The 24912-nt window shown below is 39.7% G+C and overlaps 1 protein-coding gene across 1 annotated transcript in view; it reads left to right on the top strand.

The window, feature by feature from the left end:
* LOC111161016 (androgen receptor) overlaps positions 1-24912 on the top strand; it is a 211644-nt gene that overhangs the window by 118380 nt on the left and 68352 nt on the right. Inside the window, exon 2 of the mRNA XM_022524455.1 lies at positions 3864-4015. Within this exon, the coding sequence (XP_022380163.1) occupies positions 3864-4015 (152 nt within the window). The remainder of the gene's footprint in view (positions 1-3863; positions 4016-24912) is intronic.

The raw sequence follows: 24912 nt of genomic DNA, 5'->3' as shown, positions 1-24912 counted from the left end.
TGTCAGAGAGATCACAAGCAGGCAGAGAGGCAGGCAGAGAGAGAGGAGGAAGCAGGCTCCCCTAGAGAGCAGAAAGCCCGATGCGGGGCTCAATCCCAGGACTCTGAGATCATGACCCGAGCCGAAGGCAGCGGCTTAACCCACTGAGCCACCCAGGCGCCCCGAGTTTGCTAAGTTCTTTATAGATATTGGACACCTGCCCTTTATCTGATATGTCATTTGCAAACATCTTCTCCCATTCTGTCAGTTGACCTTTGGTTTTGTTAACTGTTTCCTTTGCTGTGCAAAAGCTTTTGTTCTTGATAAAATCCCAATAGTTCATTTTTGCCCTTGCTTCCCTTGCCTTTGGCGATGTTCCTAGGAAGATGTTGCTGCGGCTGAAGTCGAAGAGGTTGCTGCCTGTGTTCTCCTCAAGGATTTTGATGGATTCCTTTCTCACATTGAGGTCCTTCATCCATTTTGAGTCTATTTTCGTGTGTGGTGTAAGGAAATGATCCAATTTCATTTTTCTGCATGTGGCTATCCAATTTTCCCAACACCATTTATTGAAGAGGCTTTTTTCCATTGGACATTCTTTCCTGCTTTGTTGAAGATTAGTTGACCATAGTTATAGTTATTTTTTTTAAATAGTGCATTTTATTAAACTTATATCTAATAAAATATCGATGACTTTCTTCAGTCTTTAAGTATTGACTATAAATTTGATTAGATTATTTCGAACAATTTGAACTGTATTGTAAAATAAAGAAGACGAAAATGTATGTTTCTTAAAGGCTCTTTTCAAAAAGACATCTTATTTATGCAGGTTTCCATATTGTATATCTAATATTTATTTTCAAGTTGTTAGGGTCCGTAATCAAAGGAGTGAGACTGATACAAAGCGAAGGTCAAGCAAAGCTTTATTTCATGCCAAGCATGGAGAATCAAACTGTCCGATCAGGGCCATCTCTTGCAAAGAGGCGACCCCTCCCAGCCTCACAGACTAACTTTTATAGAGGTAGTTTAGCCGGGCTATACACAGGTGGCCAATGAGATTGCAATAGAGAGAAAACTGCATAGTCATGCTAAGTTGGCCACACACAGAAAAAAAAAAAAAAAAAACTGCTAGGTAACACACAGGTGGCCAATTGAATTTCAATTTACCCTAGTAGATATATGTGCACCCAACTGATTGGATGTCTTCACCTGGCCTGACCCGCCCTTGTATCTAGGCTTTGCAAGTAAGTTCCTCTGAGAGGGGCAGGGTCAATCTAAGTTTACTGCATAGGGTCAATCTAAGTTCACTACATAAACACAAAATGAGTCCCTCTGGCCAACCAGGCCCTTGCATTGTCATATGATAAAAATTAGTCTTTATCATTATCTCATTTACCCCTATATACTTTTATAACTTTCAAAAAATATTCCCATCTTTGAGGTGCTTCCTTATCTGCAGTAATCTGTACTCTGCTTTATTATATTATCTACTATGTTATTTTACAGTTTCTTACTTCCCGTCTGTCTTCTCTACTAGATAATAGGTTTCTTAGAGGAAGTATGTAATGTATTGATTGTCACAATATCCCCAGCTCCGAGCCCTTTGTTTGGTTCATAGGGCTAGGTGCTAGGAGTTGAGTTAATCTATCTCATTTCAACCTTCAATTTTATAACATAGTTAGTCATGGGTTGTGAATCAGCCCTTTGGAGTCAGACTTACCTAGGATGGAATCTGGCATTTCCAGTTATGAGACAAGTGATTTTGAACATGTCCAATTTTACTGAACATCAGGTTCCTCTCCTACGATATAGAGATGATACAGAGCTACCTGGCATGGCTTTGAGGGGAGACTAAATGAGATGATATATATGAAATGGCCTGGCACATAAAGTGCCTAAATACATTTTTTTAGTTTATTTGAATGTCTTGCATTAGTTCCAGAAATTAAAAAAAAAAAAAGGGGGGAAAGGATGAAGACATCTGCAAAAATAAAAACAAAAAACTTCTGCTTCTCCTTGTTTTGTGAATGAGAATGGGAATACATTTTTTTAACCCAAGAAAATGACATTTTTAGCCAAAGGGATGATGCTTTTAATATTTGGCCTATTTATATATGGAAAGTGAGCTATTTGCCTGTGGAATTTGTGGTCCTGCTAGTCTTGTTTTGGTGCACAAACTCCTGCTGGCTTTCCAAAGTCAGGTTAAGAAAGGGAGAGCCTGTGGTGAGGTGGGGGTGGTGGGGATATAGGCCACCATAGCCAGCTGCTGGGTTTGCATATCAGCTAAACATTTTGAGTGGTTTCTGTTGTACTTGGGACTTGAATAAAGACTGATATTTGTGTCTTAGAGGTAAAGTGCTAAATTTTCTTTGCTTTTGCCCTGCCAGGGCTGATCCGTGTTTATTAAGGGGAGGATAACATTTCATGCTTTTTTTTATTCTGATGACTATGCTGAGCATGATAATCAAAGAGCCATGTGTAGAAAGTGAGAGAGTGGCAGGAAGATGATAAGGTAATGGGAACTGTATTGGATTTGCAGCCAAATATCCTGGACTTGCTGTCAAATCATTTTGGGGTTCACCTCTCTGAATCTTTCTTCATATGATGTAATAAAAGAAAAAAATATTTATCAGAGTTGTTTTGAAGTGTAGAAATTATCCAACACAGCAAATAGGCTGCCATTAAGGTTTTGTTTCGTTTCGTTTCCTTTCCTTTCCTTTCCTTTATAAAGAAGTGCTCATAAAAAGTATGGTTACATTCCTGTAGATGAGAATATGGACAACTACCATCTACCTTAGGCAGATTAACCCAGGAGGTCATTTGAATCTTGTTCAATGTTTAGACATAGGGCATAGGAGAGAAAAAATTTGACCTTTGCCTAGAAGAACCATGTTTCATTTGTTTAATCTTGAATTAATTACTATGGGAGACTCAGAATTACACTTCTATTAAAGCTTCAGGATTGGCTTTCTGACCCTCTCCTTCACATCTACCTGAAAGGACTCAGACACAGATCTTCTTCAGACATAGGAAGTTTAGATTAGGTGATCCCTGAAGCTCCATCCTAGCCTAAGGACCCTATGAGTATTTTAATGGCCAAGTGTTGAGATGGTAGCCTGAGAAATTTCCAGCATTACTGTGTATCACTTCCCAACAAGAGCCTCAGGCATAAAGGATTCTGCTACTTTATGTTGTAGAATGAAGAGGAGGGGATGTTCATGTGATCTACAGAGATGGCTAAACAAAGTGAAGGAACTGGTGGGGGTGGAGAACAAATCAGACCAGAATGATAATACAAATCATGATCCCTCACTTGTGTATTCATTTTAAAGGATTTTTATCCTTTATACAATTTATACTGCCACTTAGAACAGTAGTTCGGTAGGATGGGCAATGTTATTGACAGGTGAGAGTGAGGCTCAGAGAACTAGAGAAAAGCATACCAAACTGTTTTGTTTAGACGTTTTTTGCCTTCGATCTCCCTTTGGATAAGGTAAGGCCATAGAGCCGGGTTCAGACCATTTAACTGCTCTGAAATTGTTGCCAGAACCACCCTAAGTTAGATACTTTAACCTCAGGTTTCTGTCTTCATCCTTCCCTCATGTAAACTTAGCCCATGAGACTGGCTGATCCCAGAGAACTTCTTGAATTCCTTAGCAGGGTTCCAAAAGGTTCTGTCCACATGACAAGACACCCTATAAACATCATCCCTAGAAGAACCAGAAAAAAATCAGCTTCATACTGACTCAATTAAGTAAGGAATAATTTTATTTCATAAAAGTTAATAATTTACACATGTAGCTTGCTCCTGAAGACCTCAGACTTCTATCTTCTTATCTCTGCCAACTACTGACAATTATTGCATTGTTTCTCATGTGTCTTTTCAGTTTGGAGACTGCCAGAGATCATGTTCTACCCATTGACTATTACTTCCCACCCCAGAAGACCTGCCTGATTTGTGGCGATGAAGCTTCTGGCTGTCACTATGGAGCTCTCACTTGTGGAAGCTGCAAAGTCTTCTTTAAAAGGGCTGCTGAAGGTAAAGGGACTTGCACACTCACATCTTTTTCCCTTTCTCCTTTATCTTATATAGAGAGACACCAGTCTTCCTGAGCCCAGGATTTTATCGTCTCAGAGACAAAGTCACTGGCAGGACCCTCTCAAAGAACCTAAGAACCTAAAGAAGAAAGTTTTTATATTTGCTTGTCCCCTGGCTTTGGCAACCTTGGTAGTACAGACAATGTAGTCAATAACAGTGATCCTACCTTTTGTTTAGAGCTTGGGGTGGTCCTAAGAATGGAAGAAAATCAATGATTTGAAAAGTTGTAATTTCTTCCCTGCTTGTGTTTCATTCTGCTGTGTAGTGAGGGGACAAAATGTCTTTATTAGAGAAGTTAGAAGTGGAGAAACCCCAGCTGAGTCCCCACCTATTCTCTGTAGTGTATATGGGACTGTTCTGTCACAAAGTCTCCTCGGCCTCAGCCTCAGAAAGGAAGTGTTGTTGCTGTTCAGGGACCATCGGTTTGTGCACCTGCTCCCTCCTGCTACTGCCTCCTTGGGCCCTCTTTGCATTAGTAGCCCCCAAGTAAATAAAGATCAAGAATGACAAAATACTTTTATTCTTTCCATAGATCCTACAATAAGAACTACCATTTATAGACCTCCCATGTACGCTAATGATTCCTTCCTTCACAATCAACCTGGCCTCAAATCTCCTACTCATCCACTCCATCCTCCATCCTGTAATAAGGGCTTCTTTTCTCAATAGGACACTGATAAGCAGCCCCTAGACAGATCTATTCTGCTCTGGGGGCAAACCCTGTTGTCAAACACCAGCATCTACTCCTATATCCACTTTCCACAAGGGAAATACTCCCTGACAAAGCCTTTCCTACCCCCTCCCTGGCCTAGACATGTTGAGTTCCAAGTCAGAACCAAAACAGCATTTCCTTAGTTAAGGACAACAAACCCTGTGAACACTCATAAAAGTGGCAGGTATATAAGCCACACTTTTCACCAGAAATCTAAGGGCATCCCTCAGAGGATAACAGAAGCAACAGGGAGTTCTTGGCATCTGGAGAAAAGGTGCAAAACAGGTGTCCTTTTCTGGTTTTCCCATTGGCAGCCAATTGGAATGGTGATTGCTTTTTCCTCATTTTAGATGGGTGGCAGGAATAGCTATAAAACAGAAAATTGTTATTTTGTTTTCTTCCAGTCCCCAAAGCAACAAGGAGACAGCCAGCTTTTAGTATTACTGAAAACATGGTGCATGTTCCTTCCATACCCCCAAGTGGCCTATTGCTTCTGCACAAACTGAGCTAGTATAAGGTCCAGGGCCCCAGTACTGTCCCTAGGCAGTTTAGAAAGAGACACAGAGATCAGTTCCTGCCTTTCTTAAGAGTACTTACGGAAAGATGCCTGTCAGAAAAGAAAGTGAGGAACAGTCTGAACACATCAGATCACCCTCAATTTCCCCAGTGAGAATCTGCTTCCTCCCCTTCCCCCATCATCCAGTAGGTCCTGCCTATAGAGCAGAGAATAAACCAGAGCACCCATCTAGAGATAGTGTGTCAGTAAGCCCAGGAAACACAGGAAGAGCATCTATATCAGTTGGGGAAAGAGTTCAAGTAAGCAACTGAGAAAGCAAATTGAATAGTCAGATAGATTAGGTTGTATTTAATGCTGCCTCTGGGTTTTACAAATCTGCGTCACGATACTGTTTTTGGAAAACAGGGAAAGTGATCAAACATATTGTAAAAGGGAATATTTTGCTGTCATAACATATTCCACATGGGAGCTTTCTTCAGAAGTTGGGGCTGAAGAAGGGAGAAAGGCAGAATGGCAGCTGGCAGAGCTGCACGATGATGTGGATCTTGGGCTATTTGAGAATAAGGAAGCGGAAAGGGGTAATCACTCAACTTAAAGAATACTTGGAAATTCAGCAAGATCTCAAAATGCTCTAGACCTTAGAATCACTCAAGTTAGGGAAACTTGGTAATATTTTCTTTGAGAAAATGAGCCTCTGTGAGCTCAGGGGTCCAAATACCCTTGACTGCTTGAAATATGAAAAGTCACAAATGGATTGTTTAGAAAGCTACGAAGCCTCTTGTTTCCTTTGGAATATGACCCCCAGGTTCCGGTCCTGAATCTTTGAGGGATAAGAGAAGGTGGTTTACACACACAAACACACACACCACAAGCAAATAAAAAAAGGCATTTTCTTTCTCCTTCCATCTGTAAAGCTTGTTGGCTGGAGTTTACTGCTGTCATTATCTCTATTTGAAGGCAAGGGGTTGTCTTATTATCCACAGAGAACATTTATTGATTTGTTTTTTTCCCTCATTTTTACAATGTGTCCTTATCACCCCAGTGGCCTTTATGAAAGTGATTCTGAATCTGCCTTGTTGAAACTTGGAATTCCACCTGTCTTGGAGAGAGTGGGAACACAAATCTTTCTTTTCCTCATTTGTTTGTTGTTGTCAGTTAAGTCAGACTTATTCAGAGTGTTGATTACCACTTTATTCATGGTTTCAAAAATCTCTGGACTGGGCACAGGTACAAGACTTAAAAGCCTGGCACATCAGACAGAAATCCATTTCTAGCTTTGGTAGTTCATAAAGCATGAGGCTTTAATGCTGTCATTGGGGCAAGGCCTAGCACAGAGTCAATTGTAATCTAGCCATATTTTCCTATAGAGGAGGTGGAAGAAGAGGGAGCCTCATATTTTCTCATTGTCAGTAATTCTGGGAGTTTGGGGTAAGGATTAGGCTAGTCAGGGAGGTATCTGCATATTTTGATATTAAAAAAAATAATGATGCTAAGCCATGGGGATAAAATCACTAAAATCTGGTTGAGGAAAACTTTGTGTGTGTGTGTGTTTGTGTGTGTGCATACATGTTTGTGCAGTTGGAGGATGTTCTGTGGGCTAGAAACAGGCATGAGGAGAATCAGCTAGTTGATGGGGTGATGGCATGACCAGGGAAGTGACAGGGGAAGGCATATTGAATGCCATCTAAAAGGCCAGGAAATCAAAGGAAGGTGATGCCTATACACACCAATAGAGGGGCTCAGAGGGGTTTTAGTTGTCTGGATTTGAATAATTAATTTTCCTCTTTGGACTTCAGTTTTCTCTGTCTGTAAGATAAGGGACGTAAGTTAGGGTTTTTTTTTTTTGTTTTGTTTTGTTTTGTTTTTTGTTTTTAAGAGAGAGAGATAGCATGAGTGGGGTAGGTGAGGGTGGAGGGAAAGGAAGAGAGAGAGAATCCCAAGTAGGCTTCATGCTCAGTGTGGAGCCTGATGTCAGGCTCAATTTCATGACCAGAAGATGGTGACCTGAGCCAAAACCAAGAGTTGGATGCTTAATAGACTGAGTCACCCAGACGCCCCTAGATATATTTTTTAAATATTTTATTTATTTATTTGACAGACAGAGATCACAAGTAGGCAGAAAGGCAGGCAGAGAGAGAGAGAGAGGAGGAAGTAGGCTCTCTGTTAAGCAGAGATCCCGATGCGGGGCTTGATCCCAGGACCCTGGGATCATGACCTGAGCTAAAGGCAGAGGCTTTAACCCACTGAGCCACCCAGGCACCCCACCCCTAGATATTTTTCATATGCCTTTCCAGTTTTGACTTTTTATGATGGGTCTACAAATTACATACATCATCACTGTCAAAATTATTACATCAACAAACAAACATGCGTTTCTATGTATATGCACTTTTCGTTTTGCCTTCCTAACAGGTGGTGAACCCTAGCTCCCATTCTTTTAAAAATCAATTTTCAGATGAGGTTAGAGCCGGTTGAGAAAGTGCACTGTGGACGGGCTAGGTTAAAATTCAGGACTCTGAGATTCCGCCTTCCCCCAGCATTGTGACCATAGTCGGATAACTTCCTTTCTTTTCCATTTTCTCATCTGGAAAATGAAGACATAAATCCCCATGTCCACCACATCATGTTTCAAAGAGGGTTAATTAGTTCATCATGTGCAGTATGTGCTCAAGAATTTACTATTTCTCAGACATTTTCTAGTAAAACGTTGGAGATTGTGCATCCATTTGTTTTGTACACATGGAGTGCTGTTTGGTACACATCATAAAATTGAAACTGTAGTTTACATTCTGGACTCAAAGAATTATACCATTGTCACTGATGTTTACAATATGTCCCAATTTAGTATTCTTGGCAAATTTTATAAAAGTATGGCTTTGATTCCCTCTCACACCCCAGGTTTTTGTGAGGGAAGAAATGTAAGTGAACCCTCATTGAACTCTTTCTGTCCTTTAAATCCACTCTTTACCACCTCAACTCATGTGGAATTGAATATTACTCCTCGTTTGGAGTCATGCAGAGAGTTTTTTGTGCCTTTCAGTGTCCTCTTCACTCCCTGGCTTTTTGAGTAACATTTCCCAGGGGAAATTAACTATGCTAGAAGAATCTGCTTGCAGCTTCAACAGAGCCTTGATCAGGTATATTTGGCCAAGGAATTGACTGATCCTGATTGCACCGATCCTAGATAACTTTTCACAAAGTTCCTCTTACCTTTTATCTTTCTCAGGTTTTTCTAAATGTCAAAGCCAGAATTTATATCAGAGGATCAGCCAAATTTTTCTATAAAGGACCAGGTAGTAAATATTTTAGGCTTTGTGGGCCATATGGTCTCTGACTGGACTACTTAACTATGCCTTTGTAGCCTGGGAACAGCCCTAGACAATACTAAGCTAATGGGTGTGGCTGTATTACAGTAAAACTTTATGGACACAGAAATTTGAATTTCATTTAATTTCCCATGCCATTCAGTATATTTTTCTTTTGATCTTTTTCAGCCATTTAAAATCTAAAGATCATTCTCAGCTCTTGAGCCACACTGGATTTGGTTTGTGAGCTCTAGTTTTTGACTCCTACTTTGGATGGTCACTCCTGTGCTTGCAAATCTACAGAGTAAATTTCATTCTTTCCAGCTTCTGGTATTTTAGTAACTCTCTAGATTATCTGATTTTCAACATTCTTCTGAGTGGCCAAAGTTTGCATGTCTTGTTTGTCCGGAATGCCGATCTAGTGGTCTCTAGGTCTTGAGCACTTTTTAGAAAAGCCAGGAAAAAAGTAAATTAATACAGAAATGCTAGAAGAGGACACATTTTTCCTAATGATCTAGTAGCTCATTCCCCTTTATAATACCCATAACTTGAAAATATTTCATATGGTTCCTAGACTTTTGCACTGTAAACATATGGATAACTATGAAATACATATGAATGAGTTTTGCTCCATGCCACATAAAACCCAAGTGGTAAAGAGGACGGACATTGGGGACAATCTGATACTAAGTGGTGTAGAAAAACTCTGCCTGATAGAAAGTAGGCCCCAGGTGGTCAGCTGAGTTATGGATCTGCCATATATTTCCCCATAATTCTTTGCCTTTACACATTTCTGGCTTAATTCTGGTTGTCCCCATAACAAGACCAGACAACAGGCCTTCAGAATAAATAATTTAGCTCTGTAACGCACTGCAGTTGATACTCTTTCAAGTCTTGTTAGTGCCCAGTTTTGGAGCCATGTCAAGAATTTGCCATTGCTGCTATATAGTGCTCTGAGCTTCCTTATTTATAGCATGTACATTTTATGAAGTAATGATTAACAAGAAGTTGCTATGTCACTTGCAAGTTTTTCTGAGTTCATTGCCTGCTTCCACCTTGTTACTATTCCCCAGTCTGTTATATTTTCAAAGCCCATGTGCTGTAGCCAGAACTTTTTTCTATCCTTCACAGAATCTCTTGGTAATTGTGAAACTGTGTATAGTAGATCTTTGCAGTTGGCTTCTATTGTAAGGGTAAATGTTAGAACCACCTTTTTTCCAAAGGTGGGAGTTATTTCTTCTGTGGGCTGTAGTCGCATAGCAAGAAACACACTATCCTTCAAAATGATCAAACTCTGTGATGAGCCATTATTTCAAAAAACAATCTCTTCAGTTATAACAGCTATGCGTGCATAGTTCTGGAACCTATTATTCAGGTGTCCGCACTCCTATTCATGGCTAAGCAACTGCTCTCAGCATTCCAAGTAGGCAGGTAAACCTGTACCTCCAGAAGAAAGTACAGAAGAGGAAACTTCCTTTTATACAAAAGAAGAAACTGCGATTTGTAGATGAGTTAATCTTTATAAAGAGAATAAAGATTAGAATTCTCAGTCTCTTTGCTTCCAGTCTTTGTTTCAGTTCCTGGGACACCCCAGTGGAATCTCCTCAGCTCCTGGCTAGACTAGGGACTCCCTTCTACTGAATACCTCATAAGAACAGGCCTGGTAGTAATCTGCTCATGCATTCAGCCAGTAAACATTTACTAGATGCTTACTACATGTGAGATACTAGGCTCACATACACAGGATATAGAGCTTGCCTCAAGCAGCTTGGTGATCATAATCCTGAACATCTTTTTTTTTTTAAAGAAAGGGAGAGTGTGCATGTGCAGGTGGCGGGGGCAGGAGCAGAGTGGGAGAGAGAGAGAGAGAGAGAGAGAGAGATGGAGAGAATCTTAAGAAGGCTTTTTGCCTGGTCCAAAGCCTGATGTAGGGCTCCAGCTCATGACCCTGAGATCACGACCTGAGCTGAAATCTAGAGTCAGATGCTTAACCAACTGAGCCAACCAGGTGCTCTAATCCTGGACATCTTTAAATCTCTTTAGTGAATGTAGGACCACGATATCCACTGCTCATTTGTTTGATTTTTGTTTGTTTGTTTTGTTTTTAAGATTTTGTTTATTTGACACAGAGAGAGAGAGATCACAAGTAGGCAGAGAGGCAGGCAGAGAGTGAGAGGGGTAAGCAGGCTCCCCACTGAGCAGAGAGCCCGATGTGGGGCTTGACCCCAGAACCCTGAGATCATGACCTGAGCGGAAGGCAGAGGCATAACCCACTGAGCCACCCAGGTGCCCCGCCACTGCTCACTTGAACTTCACAATTATCTGGGACAGAAGGCAAAGTCGAAACTGAGGCTTTTCCAGTTAATCAACAGATCATAAATGGAATAACTAGAATTTGAATCCAGGTGTTCTGAGTCCAAAGATAACAGTCACTCTGCTATAGCACAGCTTCCCCTCAAATATATAAACATACTAACCCAGAGTATAAAGAAAGGGTTATGCCTAGGCAAACAAGAAAAACAACAGTGAAGAGGAACAATAGACTCAGAAATGACAGAAAGAAATTAAGAAAGAAATATTGTGGGGAGAAACCAAGGAGCCACTGAGTAGCACTAATTTGACAGGGAGCTTGTCTTCCTAAGAAAGCCCCAAATACTTAAAAAGAGCTGGTGATTTATCAGCAGATTCTTCATTAGGTAGGGCCAGGGACATGCGAACCATAGTGCTTTTACCACCTCCTACTCTTCATAGGGAAAATTATGATTCTGATACAGCCAGTCTTGCTGGCTTCTAATTCACTCTCATCACAGAGTCACAGAACACAAAGCATAATTTAACACCTTTTCTCAAGAGAAGTTTGCTAATTACCAAGCTCTAAGGGAAGAGTTCAGAGACAGAGCATATATATGTATGTGAGCCCAGTATCTCACATGTAGTAAGCATGTGTGTGTGTGTGTGTGTGTGTGTGTGTGTGTGTACACACACACACAAATAGTAGAGGCCTGATTTCTTGAACCTTGGCTTTGAGCCTTCTCAAAGTGTACCACAGAATGTTTTCCATGGTGCCAGGAGCAAGAGAAATTTATTTTCCTCCCCTTTGATGTCAAAAACAGAAAATGTTATATTTCAGGAAAGAGGTAAAAAGTCATAAAATCTTGTTGTCTTTTAAAATTTTGATCTTCCTTTCTCTCCTGAGATGCATCATAATGTGGACAGACCTTGATTTCTTGGTAGTAACTGCATGTGGGCCCTGGAGACTGGGCTTCTCACAGTTCCATAAGTTACATAAACACATTCCTACAGCCCTGTGGTTACAACCTCTTTCACTTTGTGGACAGCTAATTCAGCCATGAGTTGTTTGATGAAAAGACAAAAGATTTGTAGTGCTTGGAGTCTTAAAATGTTAATCTTTTAAAACTTGAAAAAAAGAAACTTAGAAATCTAAAAATCTGAGCAAGTCATTTTACGGACAAGGAAACTGAGGCTCAGAGAGAGGAAATGGCTTTTCCAGGTTTAAAGACATAAAACTGGTAGAAATTAGGGCTGCCTAGAGATTTCTTGTTTCTTATCTGAGGGGCTCTCTCGCCTCACAGCCAATTAGTAGAGTCACAGAGATTGTTATCTTGAAAGTCCCCAAAATTATGTGAGGCAGCACAATAAATCCTTAGAACAACCCTTGCCTCCCCAAAAGTGCTCAGATCCTGTGAGTCCCGTCTGCTTCCACCATGTGTAAGAGCATCTTCTGAAAGTACATAATTTTCCCTTTAGCAGAGGAATAAGTACTAATGCTAGTCTGTAGCAGAAGGGCTCTATGAGGCATTTTATGATACGAGGATTCTTGCAAGTTCTCATGTTTATAAATGAGTATTTTTTTTTTTTTTTGGAGAGAGTTTCATGGCTTTCATGTGATTCTCAGAGGTCCTATAACACAGAAAAGATTACAGACTGCTAGTCTAGTTTAGTCTTTGATAAGGAATTTATGGACTCAAAAAAGAGTAGCCTGACTAAAGGGATACCCAAAATGGCTGATGACTGGCACTTCCTCCACATGGTGTCCTTTTATTCAACAGTGGGTGCTTACTTAATGTATACATGAGACCTCTACCAGGCATTGGGATAAGAGATATTAACAAAAACTATTAATTGAGCACTAAGTATGCCCAATATTGCTTTATAGACATTTTCTTATTCTGTCCTCACAACAACCCTATGATGTAGGTATTATTATTGTCCCCCAGTTTGCAAGGCGAACTGAGGCATAGAAGAGTCAAAATGGCTTCCCAAAGTCATACAACTAGTTAATGGATGTGGAGTGAATATGACAGAGAGTTCTCAACATAACAGGGATAAGTTGCTGAACTAGAAATACACAATCCCCTAGAGCATACAGAATAAGAAAAGGAGTTGTTTTACCTGGAAGTTTGTGAAGGCTCCACAGAAAAGTTAAAGGTTGATTTACGTCTTGAGGGATGTATAATAATTTGCTAGGTACAAAAAGGTAGGAAGGGAACTTTAGAAAGAGGGAACAGGCTAGCCAAAGACAGGATTACATGAAAGCAAGAGGTCTATTTGAGAAACATACAGTACAGAGATGGTTGAGTTCCCCTTATCACATGCAGCAGGTCCCTTGACCAGCCGTCAGTTAGCCTTTTGTGCCTGCCCCACCCCATGCCCAGTTACACATTCCTGTCCTATGCTAATCTCTGGGCTTTTTGGAAGTAGGCTGCTGTCTTGGTAGTGGAAAAAGATGCAATGCAAGAGCACCAAAAGTGCTCTGCTTCTGCCATTGACTTACCATGTGACTTTAGGCATGTCTCATTCCCTCCGTGCATAACAAACCTCCATATGAATAATAAAGTAGTTGGACTATATGGTTTTGAAGAATTTAGCAGTGAATATATAACAACTGAAATATTTCAAATAAAGCTCTAAAATCTTATAGATACTCCATTTGTATCAGATGTGATACAAATCAGATGTGACAGATATGTCCATTTGTCAGTGGTTCACTTTATTATGCATCAGCCATGGGAAATAGGTAGACCTGAGTTCAATCCCAAGTCACTTAACTTCTCTGTGTTTCTGTGAGGAGAGTAATAGCTTACATGACTCTTGTAAGAATAAATAATGTGTAACACAGCTCCCAGTGCCCAGTAAGTTTTGGTTTCTCTTGGAGTAAAACTTTAGCCACTGGCACATATACACTTGTGGTGTCCCCTGGGAAACCAGAAAGGGAAGATGGGAAATGGTATTTGTGTTAGTCCCCTGGTTAATATAAGGCGCGTGCGCGCGCACGCGCACACACACACACACACACACACACACACACACATACACACACACCCCTCTTCAGTATTACTTAATTACTGATCAGAAAGGGCCAATAGTATCTAATGTAAGGCACACACACACACACACACACACACACACACACACACATCTCCCTTCAGTGTTAATTACTGATCAGAAAGGGCCAATAGTATTTGTATAAGAATATAGCAAAGGTTAGTTTCTTCCTTCCTTCTTTGTCTTCCAGGGCACTATGTGTAACATTCCCCAGACAGCTCAGCAAGCACATACTTCATTGATTATCCTGGCTTCCAGGCTCTGGACTTGAAGGTGTTATAGCTTTCTGTGTATCTTCATCTTCAAAACTTGTCTGACCTCCCTGGTAAGCAGGTCCATAGCCATAGGCCAGGACAAAAGCTAATAAAGGTCCTAAATTATCCTCCGTGTTCTTCAGCCATTGGTTTCCCTTGTCCAGCCAGAGGTATGTTTTAAAGTATGTTGAGGCCAGATTCAACAGAAACCTGAGCCAGCACCTGTGTAAATAAAATTTTAAGGCTTCTTTTCCTGAAGCCAGATGGATATTTTTGAAACCAAGCCAGGTTGTCTTTTATGTAGAGTGCTGCCTTCTATATTATTGGAGATGAATATGGTTTTGTTGTAGTGTTATTATTTTTGTTATTGTTTTTTGGGGTAAGGGGCATTTCTTTCAAAAATAGGATAATGTCTTGATATGACCTATGACTCTACTGTGTTTGAAATGAAACACTGGTGATATGCTGGAATTCATTCTGCTTCCCATAGATTGGCTATACATCTCTCCACACCCACTCACTCTTCAGTGTTGATCCTTCCAAAAGTGAGCCAGCCAAAATCAATGTGTAGCATACTGCTTATCTCTAACTCTTACCTGAATCACATTCAGATCTTACCTAAAACCCTATGCGTTTAGGCGATGGTTAATAAACTCTCAGGGGCCCCCAGGGCCCATTAGTAGGTGGATATCCAGTTCTTGAGGTTCCTTAGCTCTGTTCAGCTTCAAGATACAGACAGGGATGGTCCTTTATTTGTGTTGATTATAACTAAAGGTGTCCTCCTTCCCACTACCCTGCCTCTTCTGCCACCGAACCTGTGTAACCTCCATGCCTCTCCAGAAACTCCTCTGTAGCCCATGGTTACTTAGAAAACGTTTTTTTCTTAAGCAGAGAAAGTCAATTATCATATTGTTTCACTTACTTGTGGTTCATAAGAAATACCATGGAGAACATTAGGAGAAGGAAAGGAAAAGTGAACTGGGGGAAATCAGAGGGGGAAATGAACCATGAGAGACTGTGGACTCTGAGAAACAAACTGAGGGTTTTAGTGGGAGGGGAGGGGTGAGCCTGGTAGTAGATATTAAAGAGGGCATGTATTGCATGGAACACTGGGTGTGGTGCATAAACAATGAATCTTGGAATACTGAAAAAATAAAATAAAATTAAGAAAAAAAAGTTTTTCTTTGTCTTCTTTGCAACTTGATGAGGACTAGCCAGCAAATTTAGATTCAGATTATGATTATATGGGAGCACAAATAAATGTAGAAAACAAAAGAAAGGGGTTTGGATATGTGGAGTGACTTCTCATCTACCTAAGAGCCCTACAAAGATACTAAAATTGTCTCTACCTAGAAGCCCTATTGATATAGGAGTAAAATGCTTGATTTAAGTCCAAGATTTGTTAACTGCGTGACCTTGGGAAAAAACGACATCTCCTCCCTGAGCTTTAGTCTTCTCACCTATGAAATGAGGATAAGGATGACCATCCCCAGAGTAGTTACAAGAATTACATGAGGTTGGAGTGACTGAGTGGCTCAGCTGATTGAGTGTCTGACTCTTGGTTTCAGCTCAGATTATGATCTCAAGGTCATAAGACCAAGCCCTGCATCCAGCTCTGTGCTCAGTGAGGAGTCTGCTTGGGTTTCTCTCCCACCTCCTCCTCTCTCATAAATAAAATATTAAAAGAAAGAATTACATGAGGTAAGGCAACTGCAAGTTTCCCTGCATAGTGTCAGACTTTAAAAAATAGAGTGAACAAAACACTGTAAACAATGTCTTCTACTACATGAATGAAAAATCAGCCCCATGTCAAATTAGAGAATGTTTCCAGGGGTCCCATGATTTCACTGTGGAAATGCTAGTAACATTAAATAATTCATGTGTTGCTATTTACATAGATAATTTGGTAGTAATTATTTTCAGACAGATAGCATATTTCAGATGTAATTCAGAATATAATAGTTCTGCAGATGTGTACATTCTTGAGTACCAAAAAACACAAAAGGAGTTGGCTAGAGCAATTCTGGGCAGCACAGAGCTCCTAGGTCCTGTCTCCTAGTTAGAGGGAATTAGATTTGGGGTATTTGTATTCTCATGGTCTAGTGGCAGAGAAGAAAGGTTGGAGGTGAGTAGCTTATACTCATTCATTTTTCTCAACAAGCATGTATTGTGTCATGCCCTGTGTGGGCCCAGAGACAAGTGTGAGTTGGCCCTGTTGTCAGGGAGTTTCTAGTCTAATGGACATACTCTCCAAGGTCAGTTAAGTTTTTGGTTTTTAATTTTTATTTCTTTTTATTTCTTTTCAGTGTTTCAGAATTCATTGTTTATGCACCATACCCAGTGCTCCATGCAATACATGCCCTCCATAATAACCACCACCAGGCTCACCCAACCCCCACCTCCTCCCCTCCAAAACCCTCAGTTTGTTTCTCAGAATCCACAGTCTCTCATGGTTCATCGCCCTCTCCAATTTCCCCCAAATCACTTCTCTCCATCTCCCCATGTCCTCCGTGTTATTCCTTATGCTCCACAAATAAGCAAAACCATATGATAATTGAAGGTCAGCTAAGTTTTAAAACAACTCTGACTAAGACCATCACAATTTGAGGGGCCAGTCCCTATCAGCAGGTCTGGAAGCCTTATCAAGAACAACAAACAATAATGATGATAATAGTCATAGCAGCTAATATTTACTGAACATTTTCTATGTGTTAGGCATTACACTAAGTGCTTTCTTAAACTTCACAACACCCCTATGAGGTAGAAGATGCTTGCAAATGAGGAAACTGAGGTACAGAGGACTAAGAGAACAGGAAGGGAACTAATCCATCTCAGTAAAACATACCTTCAGCCACTATTATATATCAGGCCTTCTGCTAAGAACTAAGTAGAGAGATAAGAGTAAAAAATCTCAGTTCAGCAGGAGCAACAGATAAGCACCCAAGTGAGGCAAGCATATTCCAGGACTTCTGCTTGATACTGGAAACTGAGTGATGAATGAGACACAGTCCTCCTTTCAAAGATCTCAAAGTTTAGTGGGGGATATCAATGTGTAAACAAAAATTAAATACTGTTCTGATAAGTGCCATAAGAAAGATTAAGTAAAAAATGGGACAGATTATGCAGCAATTGATTGTTTTAAATCAAAGGCCTAAAAAACTATGTTATTAAGAATTATGGAGAGGGGCCCATGGATGACTCAGTCAGTTGAGCATTTGACTCTAGGTTTGAGCTCAGGTCATGATCTCAGGGTCATGAGATGGAGCTCTGAGTCGGGCTCCATGCTGGGCATGAGGCCTGCATGGGTTTCTCTCTCTCTACCTCTCCCTCTGCCCCTCACCCGACTCAGGTACTCTCACTCTCACTCTCTCTCTAGGGTGAATAAATAATTCTTTAAAAAAAGAATTATAGAGAAACTAATTGATCTAAATCAAAGCCTTCCCCCCCAAAAAAGAATGTGTTTTTTTTTGTCTTTTGTTTTTGTTTTTAATTTTTTTTATTTCTTTTCAGCGTAACAGTATTCATTGTTTTTGCACCACACCCAGTGCTCCATGCAATCTGTGCCCTCTCCAATACCCACCACCTGGTTCCCCCAACCTCCCACCCCCCGCCCCTTCAAAATCCTCAGATTGTTTTTCAGAGTCCATAGTCTCTCATGGTTCTTTTTTTTTTTTAAACTTAATTTTATTTATTTATTTGCAGAGACAGATCACAAGTAGGCAGAGAGGCAGGCAGAGAGAGAGGGGGAAGCAGGCTCCCTGCTGAGCAGAGAGCCCGATGCGGGGCTCGATCCCAGGACCCTGGGATCATGACCTGAGCTGAAGGCAGAGGATTAACCCACAGAGCCACCCAGATGCCCCAAAGAATGTTAATCTAATTTTATTTCAGCTTGGTCATTTGTGTTCCATTTTTCATTCTATTCCTAAAATGAATGATTAGTATTTGTTTTGCATCCAAGCATAACAAAATACTGCAGGAAGCTGAAGTATTGTAGTTAATATAGTTAAACTCTTTAATAAACTAGTTAACTACTTATTAAACTAGTGAATGTAGTTAAACTATTCTGTTATTCCATTGCATGCCCACACTTTCTTCTTCCTCACTTTTATTCAGGCTCCTCCCTCTGCTACAAGTGCTTTTCCTCCTCATCTCCATATCCTTAAGTCCTATGTTCCTTCAAAGCTTCATTCAAAAGCCTCTTCCTCCATCAAAAGGCACCAAACCCTTGTCTGTACTCCCACAGTACTTCATCAGTGCTCTTATGGTTCTGACCACTTTTTGCTTTACCTTTCAGTAATGTACTTACCTATATATTTCTCTCTGCTGGAGTGATTTCTTTTTTTTATTTTATTTTTATTTTTTTATTAACATATAATGTATTATTAGCCCCAGGGGTATAGGTCTGTGAGTCACCAGGTTTACACACTTCACAGCACTCGCCATAGCACATACCTTCCCCAATGTCCATAACCCCACCACCCTCTGTCTCTGCTGGAGTGAGTTCTTTAGTGGAAGGTTCACTTTAATGAAACCATGATTTTATTTTAGATGTATTGGAAACCTATTTTGTGTTGTGTCTCGTGGGCTTCAGCCTTCAATCTTAAACATTTGAAATTACATCACCTATCTGGAAATTTATACTTTCTACTAGTGGCTTTTTTAAATGCCCACCACCTTCAAACAACAACTGACTAAAATGTATCTTACTCTTTTAGGCCTTGCCCTCATGCTTACGTAATTTATAGAATAACTTTTTTTTCTTATGCATCTACTGTTAGACATTTAGATTATTTACATGTACTTAGGTTGTATTCATGCACATTACAATTTTCTTTTTATAATTTCCTTAGGACCCATTTCTACCAGTGGAAATACTAAGTCAAAAGCATGGATCAGGGGAGGGAGCATGTGATAGGCAGATCTTTAGGAATGGTAGACACAGTTGAGGAACTGGAGGGAGGCAGGTGGCTATTTAGCCAGCCAAAATCATATGTTCTGTGTTAAGAAATTATGAAAAGCCCCTCTGCTTGAAAGTATCTTGCCATGTAGGAGCTGTCACAGTGTCTGATATCCTCACCATATGTGGAACTGTTTACTTTCTGGGACACATTCAGCCATTATCAGGAAATACTATAGGGTATTAGGTTGTCAGTATATCCATTGGCGGGACTCTGGAGGCATGAAACACCAGTCTCATAAATTTTGAAAAGCATAGGGGATTGGAACAGGTTCTGTTATCTTTTATCTGGAATAAGAAGGATTAGATAACCATCAAAGTGGCAAGCTCTGAGGAGCCAAGGGTCAAATGAAAACATTGAGCATTTGGTAGGTTGAAAGAACAGAAGGGGAAGAGGGAAGCAAAGGAAGGACTGTGGATAGAGATAAATACGTTTCATTTAACAGGACTTGGAATTGTATTAGGTTTGGGGGTACAACAGAAGTGGTGAGATCACCTTATACTAGGGAGAGATGATTAAGTTCTGAGCAGCCAATAGATGACTTTCGATAGAATTGTAGGGGTGATGGCCTGAGGGGATATCCAGTTCCAAATTCGCTTCTGTAGACATTAGAAAACCATGAGGATTTTGGACATCAGAAAATCAGCAGGGCAGAAGAACTTAGGGCAGCAGAGCAGACTCAGAACATACAAGTATGTTTACATCAGCCATCACACAGGATTGCAACTACTAATGTGCAGTAGAGGCCAGCTGCCACTACCTTTTGTGATGGGAGAATCTTTAGAAATGATACATGTCTTTGAGGAACTGGAAGGAGTTATTCATATTCACCTATTGGTTGACTTCACTGATGTGGTGTGGGAGCTATAGCTTTTAAATATTTCAGTTTTCTTTTTTGGTGGAGACTGCAAAATCTATTGCAGAACTGTAAATTCTACATGGGAAAATAAAACAGGGTCCCCAAGTTGCAGTAGAACATGGAACCCTCTGTGTTTGATTCTATAAGAATCAAACTGCATTTTCCAGCTCTATCCCCTAGGGTGTTTTTTGGTCACCCCTGGGACTCAGGTTCTCTTACTTCGGTTCCTCATGCTACCACACATTGTTCTTGGCCTCTTCACCCTGAGTATAAGTATAGATCACATTCTTTGGGTTCCAACAAAACAAAAATGATGAGCTCTTATTTATCAAAATGCATATTAGTAAATACTGAGGGAGAACTAACTGGATACCCTGTATAGAAAATAAAGGTAGGAAACTGTTCCATTCCTTAGAATCCCAGATAAAACAGTAAAGAGCATTCTTTGGACATTAGATGTCTTCCCATAAGGTGGCTTTCCTTTGGCCATGTCACCTTGGCCCAGTCTTTACTTGGTAACACTCTTCCTTATTTGTTAACCCATCCACTATGCTCCTAGGATGTCCTAGGGAAATGCCAAAAACTTTAACATATATTCAACAAAAAGAAGGTCACATTCTAATAACAAGCCCTTATATGATGCTGTGAGCATTTGACACCTACATTGCTAGGAACGCTAGTGAGTGACCTGAGCCCTCTTCGAAGCAGCCTGTGATTGATGTATTGCTTCAAGGAGACCCTCACTGTTCTAGGAAATATAATCCAGAGTTTGCGGACTCACATCAGGGAATATGTACAGGCAATGGGTCCTGCAGATAAGGTTTCCTCTGATTAGCTTCAGAGATTTTAAGGCAGCTAAGATGTGGTAGAGTAGGCCTTAGGAAATTCATTTGATCACTGTAAACTCAATTTCTTCATCTATAAAACGGAGATAATACAGTTGGCTGAAAAGCCAAAAGAATTGATGCTTATAAAATTACCATATAAATTGCAAAATGTCATATATTAGTTTCTGTTTTCTAGGGGATCTCCTTACCATTGTTCAGGAGAGTCATGGTTATTGTTAAATAAATACTTGCCTCTGACCACCCTGGAACCTTTTGCAAAGAGAGTTGCCTATAGGGGAGACAGCTTTGCTTGCAAATAACTTCATGGCTTGCATGTTTTCTTTTTCCTTCTTTTCTTTTCTTTCTTTCTTTCTTTCTTTCTTTCTTGGCTTGAATGTTTTTTATGCATATAGGTCATTAATACATAAAGCATCTCTCTTCAAGTGTGCCGTCGCATCACAATGATTACCTCTGAATCAGGGCCTCTCAAAGTGAAAGTACCTGCCCCCCCCCATAGTCTATTACAAATGTAATTGAACAATTGATTGGCAATATGTCCAACCACTTTTGCATGATATAGGGATAGGCAGATATATAATTTTATTTATGGAGATACTGTCTCCCAACAAGTGAACAGTAGCCAGAAAATGGCCAAGAAAGGACATGAGAGTGCCTTCCCATCAGGGCTCAGCTTTCAGCTTTAGTTGCAAGGTTACTAAAATCCTGTGCAGATAAATTGCAGAGTTTATAGAAAAACCAAAACTTTCTCCAAGAGCAAGCCCTTGTTTCTTTGCCTAATGTTTTTAAATCCCAGCAGACATGATCTGGCATTTGGCAACAGGGCAGTGTCCTGAGCTGTATACAAATTGAGGAAGAGAAGTGATATTATTAGAATGGATTTATTTGTTGTAAGTTATAAATATATGGGCTTTTTCAATTCCATCACCCTCAAAATTGTGTCTGTTTCCCACAATGGAGCAATCTCTCTGCCTTTAATATGCTTGCTTTGTGCTGGGGATTCTTGCCTGGCTAACACATGAACCTTGTGAAACTGATTCCAAGGTACTTTTCTTTCTTTGTTTTTTGTTTGTTTGTTTGTTTGTTTCTCTTGATGCCCAAACTGCCAGGGTCAGTAGTGGCTGTGGTGGACTGACAATGAGGTGGCAGGCAGTAAGCTGAGCTTTTTCCTCTGGCCTCCCCTGACCCATTCCATCCATCATCGAGAGGGCACTAAGCCAGCATTCCGCAGAGTATCCTCACCAAACTCACTGAGACTGAAGGGGAACCATGTTTTCAAGCAGTCATTACAGAGAAAAGGAATGAGACTTATTAAAGTTTGTAATATTATGGTGGTCTCTTTGTTGATTCTTTTCATTCCAGAAAAACATTACTCTTCTTTAGGAAACTATCAAAACCTTATGCTCTTCCAGGACCTGAACTGCTTCCTTAAGAAGCACAATATAGGGAACTCTTTTGGCCAACAAAATATTAAAAATCAACCATTTATTCATTTATGCATTCAGCTAATGTATATGGAGATTCTTCCTTTCATTCCAGTCTGGAATGACAAAAAAGATTAAGTTTTTTCTTTGTCTCCCTCATAAGCTAATGAGGAATATATCTGCTGTTTCATTTTATAATGATCTATCACATTTCATATACTGCTGGGTATTTTCATATGGTAATGACACAAGGAAATGACTGAAAAGTGGAGAGAGGTTGGAGAAGAAGAACTTGAGTGTGGATTTACCTACTCTCAAGGCTCCATTTTGAAATACTGGGATTGCAGTTTCAAAGGACTATTTTGTAACCTCACCCCATGGCACTGCAGACAATAGAATCTTGCTGCCACTGGAGGCAAGAAAATGGGTGACAGAATAAAATGGGTGAGATTAGAAATTAGAAAAAGTTAGAGTTCATTTCCTTTTCTAAAAGTATCTACTTTATGCATGCATCACAGCAGAGCAAAACCACCACTAGAGAAAAGAAAGATAGTGTATGACCCCGGAGAAGTCACTGAACTCTCTGGAATTCTGCAAAGATGTTAATGGTATTTGTCCTTTCTACTTCATAGGTATGTTGTGAGATGATGTATGGAAAGGGATTTACTAATGTTAAAATATCTTACAAATGTCCGGGATTGCTATTAGGACCTTATGTATGTAGATCCGCCTTTATTAGTGACCTTTGTACTTTAAAGACCTTTGCATGCTTTTAAATTAAATAATTTGTGCTACAATTTACAGGGCACTCTTGATTTCCTTTTCAGACTCCTCTCTCAGAAACTAAGAATTATTTGGCAACAAAAGGCACACTAGAATTTATATATATATTTCACATACCACAACATTTACCCTTTGTAAAGTGTGCCATTCCATGGTTTTTAGTTATGTTCAAGAAGTCACACAAGTATCACTATTATCTAATTCTAGAGAATCTTCATCATCTTGAAAAGATACTCTGTACCCGTTAGCACGTACTCCAGGTTTCCCCTCTCTCAGACTCAGGTAAACACTAAAATACTTTCTGTTTCCGTAGATTTATAACTTCTGGACATTTTATATAAAAGAAACAACACAATATGTGGCCTTTTTATCTGGATCCTTTCATTTAGTATGGTGTTTTCAAGATTAATCTATGTTTTAGTATGTATCTGTACTTCATGCAAGTTTCTGGCTAAGTAATAATTTTTGGATTGTATGGTAACTCCGTGTTTAACTGACAAAGTGTTTTTTAAATAAATACTGCATTGTTGTACATTCTGATCAGCAGTGTACAAGGCCTCAAATTTCTCCACATACTTGCCAACAGTATTATCTGTTACTTTATTATTAATTGTTAATTATTCCCATCCTAGTTGGTGTGAAATGGTATTTCATTGAGGTTTTAATTAGCATTTTGCTAATGGCTTTTGATGTTGTACATTTTTTTCAAGTGTTTGTTGGATGTCTGTATATCTTCTATAGATAAATGACTATTCATATTATTTGTCCATGTTTAATTGGATTATTCCTTTTTTATTATTGATTTGTATGAGGTGGGGGTCCAACCTCATTCTTTCCCATGTAGATATCTTGCTGTCCTTGCAAAGTTTGTTGAAAAGGTATCTTTTCCCATAGAGTTGTCTTATTATCCTTGTTGAAAAACTATTAATCATAAATGTATGAACTTACATCTGGACTCTTAGTTATAGTCCACTTAACTATATGTCTCTCCTTAGGCAACTATCATATACTTTGATTACTGTAGCTTTGTAGTAAGGTCTGAAATTGAGAAGTGTGAGTCTTCTAGATGTCTTTCATTTTCAAGATAGTTTTGGCTATTCTAGGATTCTTGCATTTCCATATACTTTTTTGGATCACTTTGTCAATTTCAGGAAAAGTGCTAGAGGGTTTTTTGATACATATTATATTGAATCTGTAGGTCAATGTGGGTAGCATCGCCATGTTAACAATATTAAGTCATTAAGTTCATCAATGCAAGATGGCTTTCCATTTATTTAATTGTTCTTTAATTTATTTCAGTTAAGTTTTATTAACTTTATTAACAATGTCTGTTTTACAGTTATTTGTGAAACTTACCCCTAAATATATTATCCTTTTTTAAAATTAACATATAATGTATTATTTGCCCCAGGGGACAGGTCTGTGAATCATCAGGCTTACACATCTCACAGCACTCACCGTAGCACATACCCTCCCCAATGTCCATAAACCAACCACCCCATCCCTACCTCCCCAACCCCCAGCAACCGTCAGTTTGTTTTGTGAGATTAAGAGTCTCATGGTTTGTCTCCCTCCTGATCCCATCTTGTTTCATTTTTTCCTTCCCTACCCCCCACAACCCCTACCCTGTCTCTCAAATTCCTCATATCAGAGATCATATGATAATTATCTTTCTCTGATTCACTTATTTTGCTCAGCATAATATGCTCTAGTTCCATCCATGCCATTGCAAAATGCAAGCTTTTGTTTCTTTTGATGGCTGCATAGTCGTCCATTGTGTATATATACCACTTCTTCTTTATCCATTCATCTGTTGATGGACATCTAGGTTCTT

This window comes from Enhydra lutris, unplaced genomic scaffold, assembly GCF_002288905.1.
Source record: "Enhydra lutris kenyoni isolate GAN:26980312 unplaced genomic scaffold, ASM228890v2 scaffoldscaffold81, whole genome shotgun sequence".
Lineage (NCBI taxonomy): Eukaryota > Metazoa > Chordata > Mammalia > Carnivora > Mustelidae > Enhydra > Enhydra lutris.
Note: the sequence above shows the minus strand (reverse complement) of the source record. Positions and strands in the feature narration are given on the sequence as shown.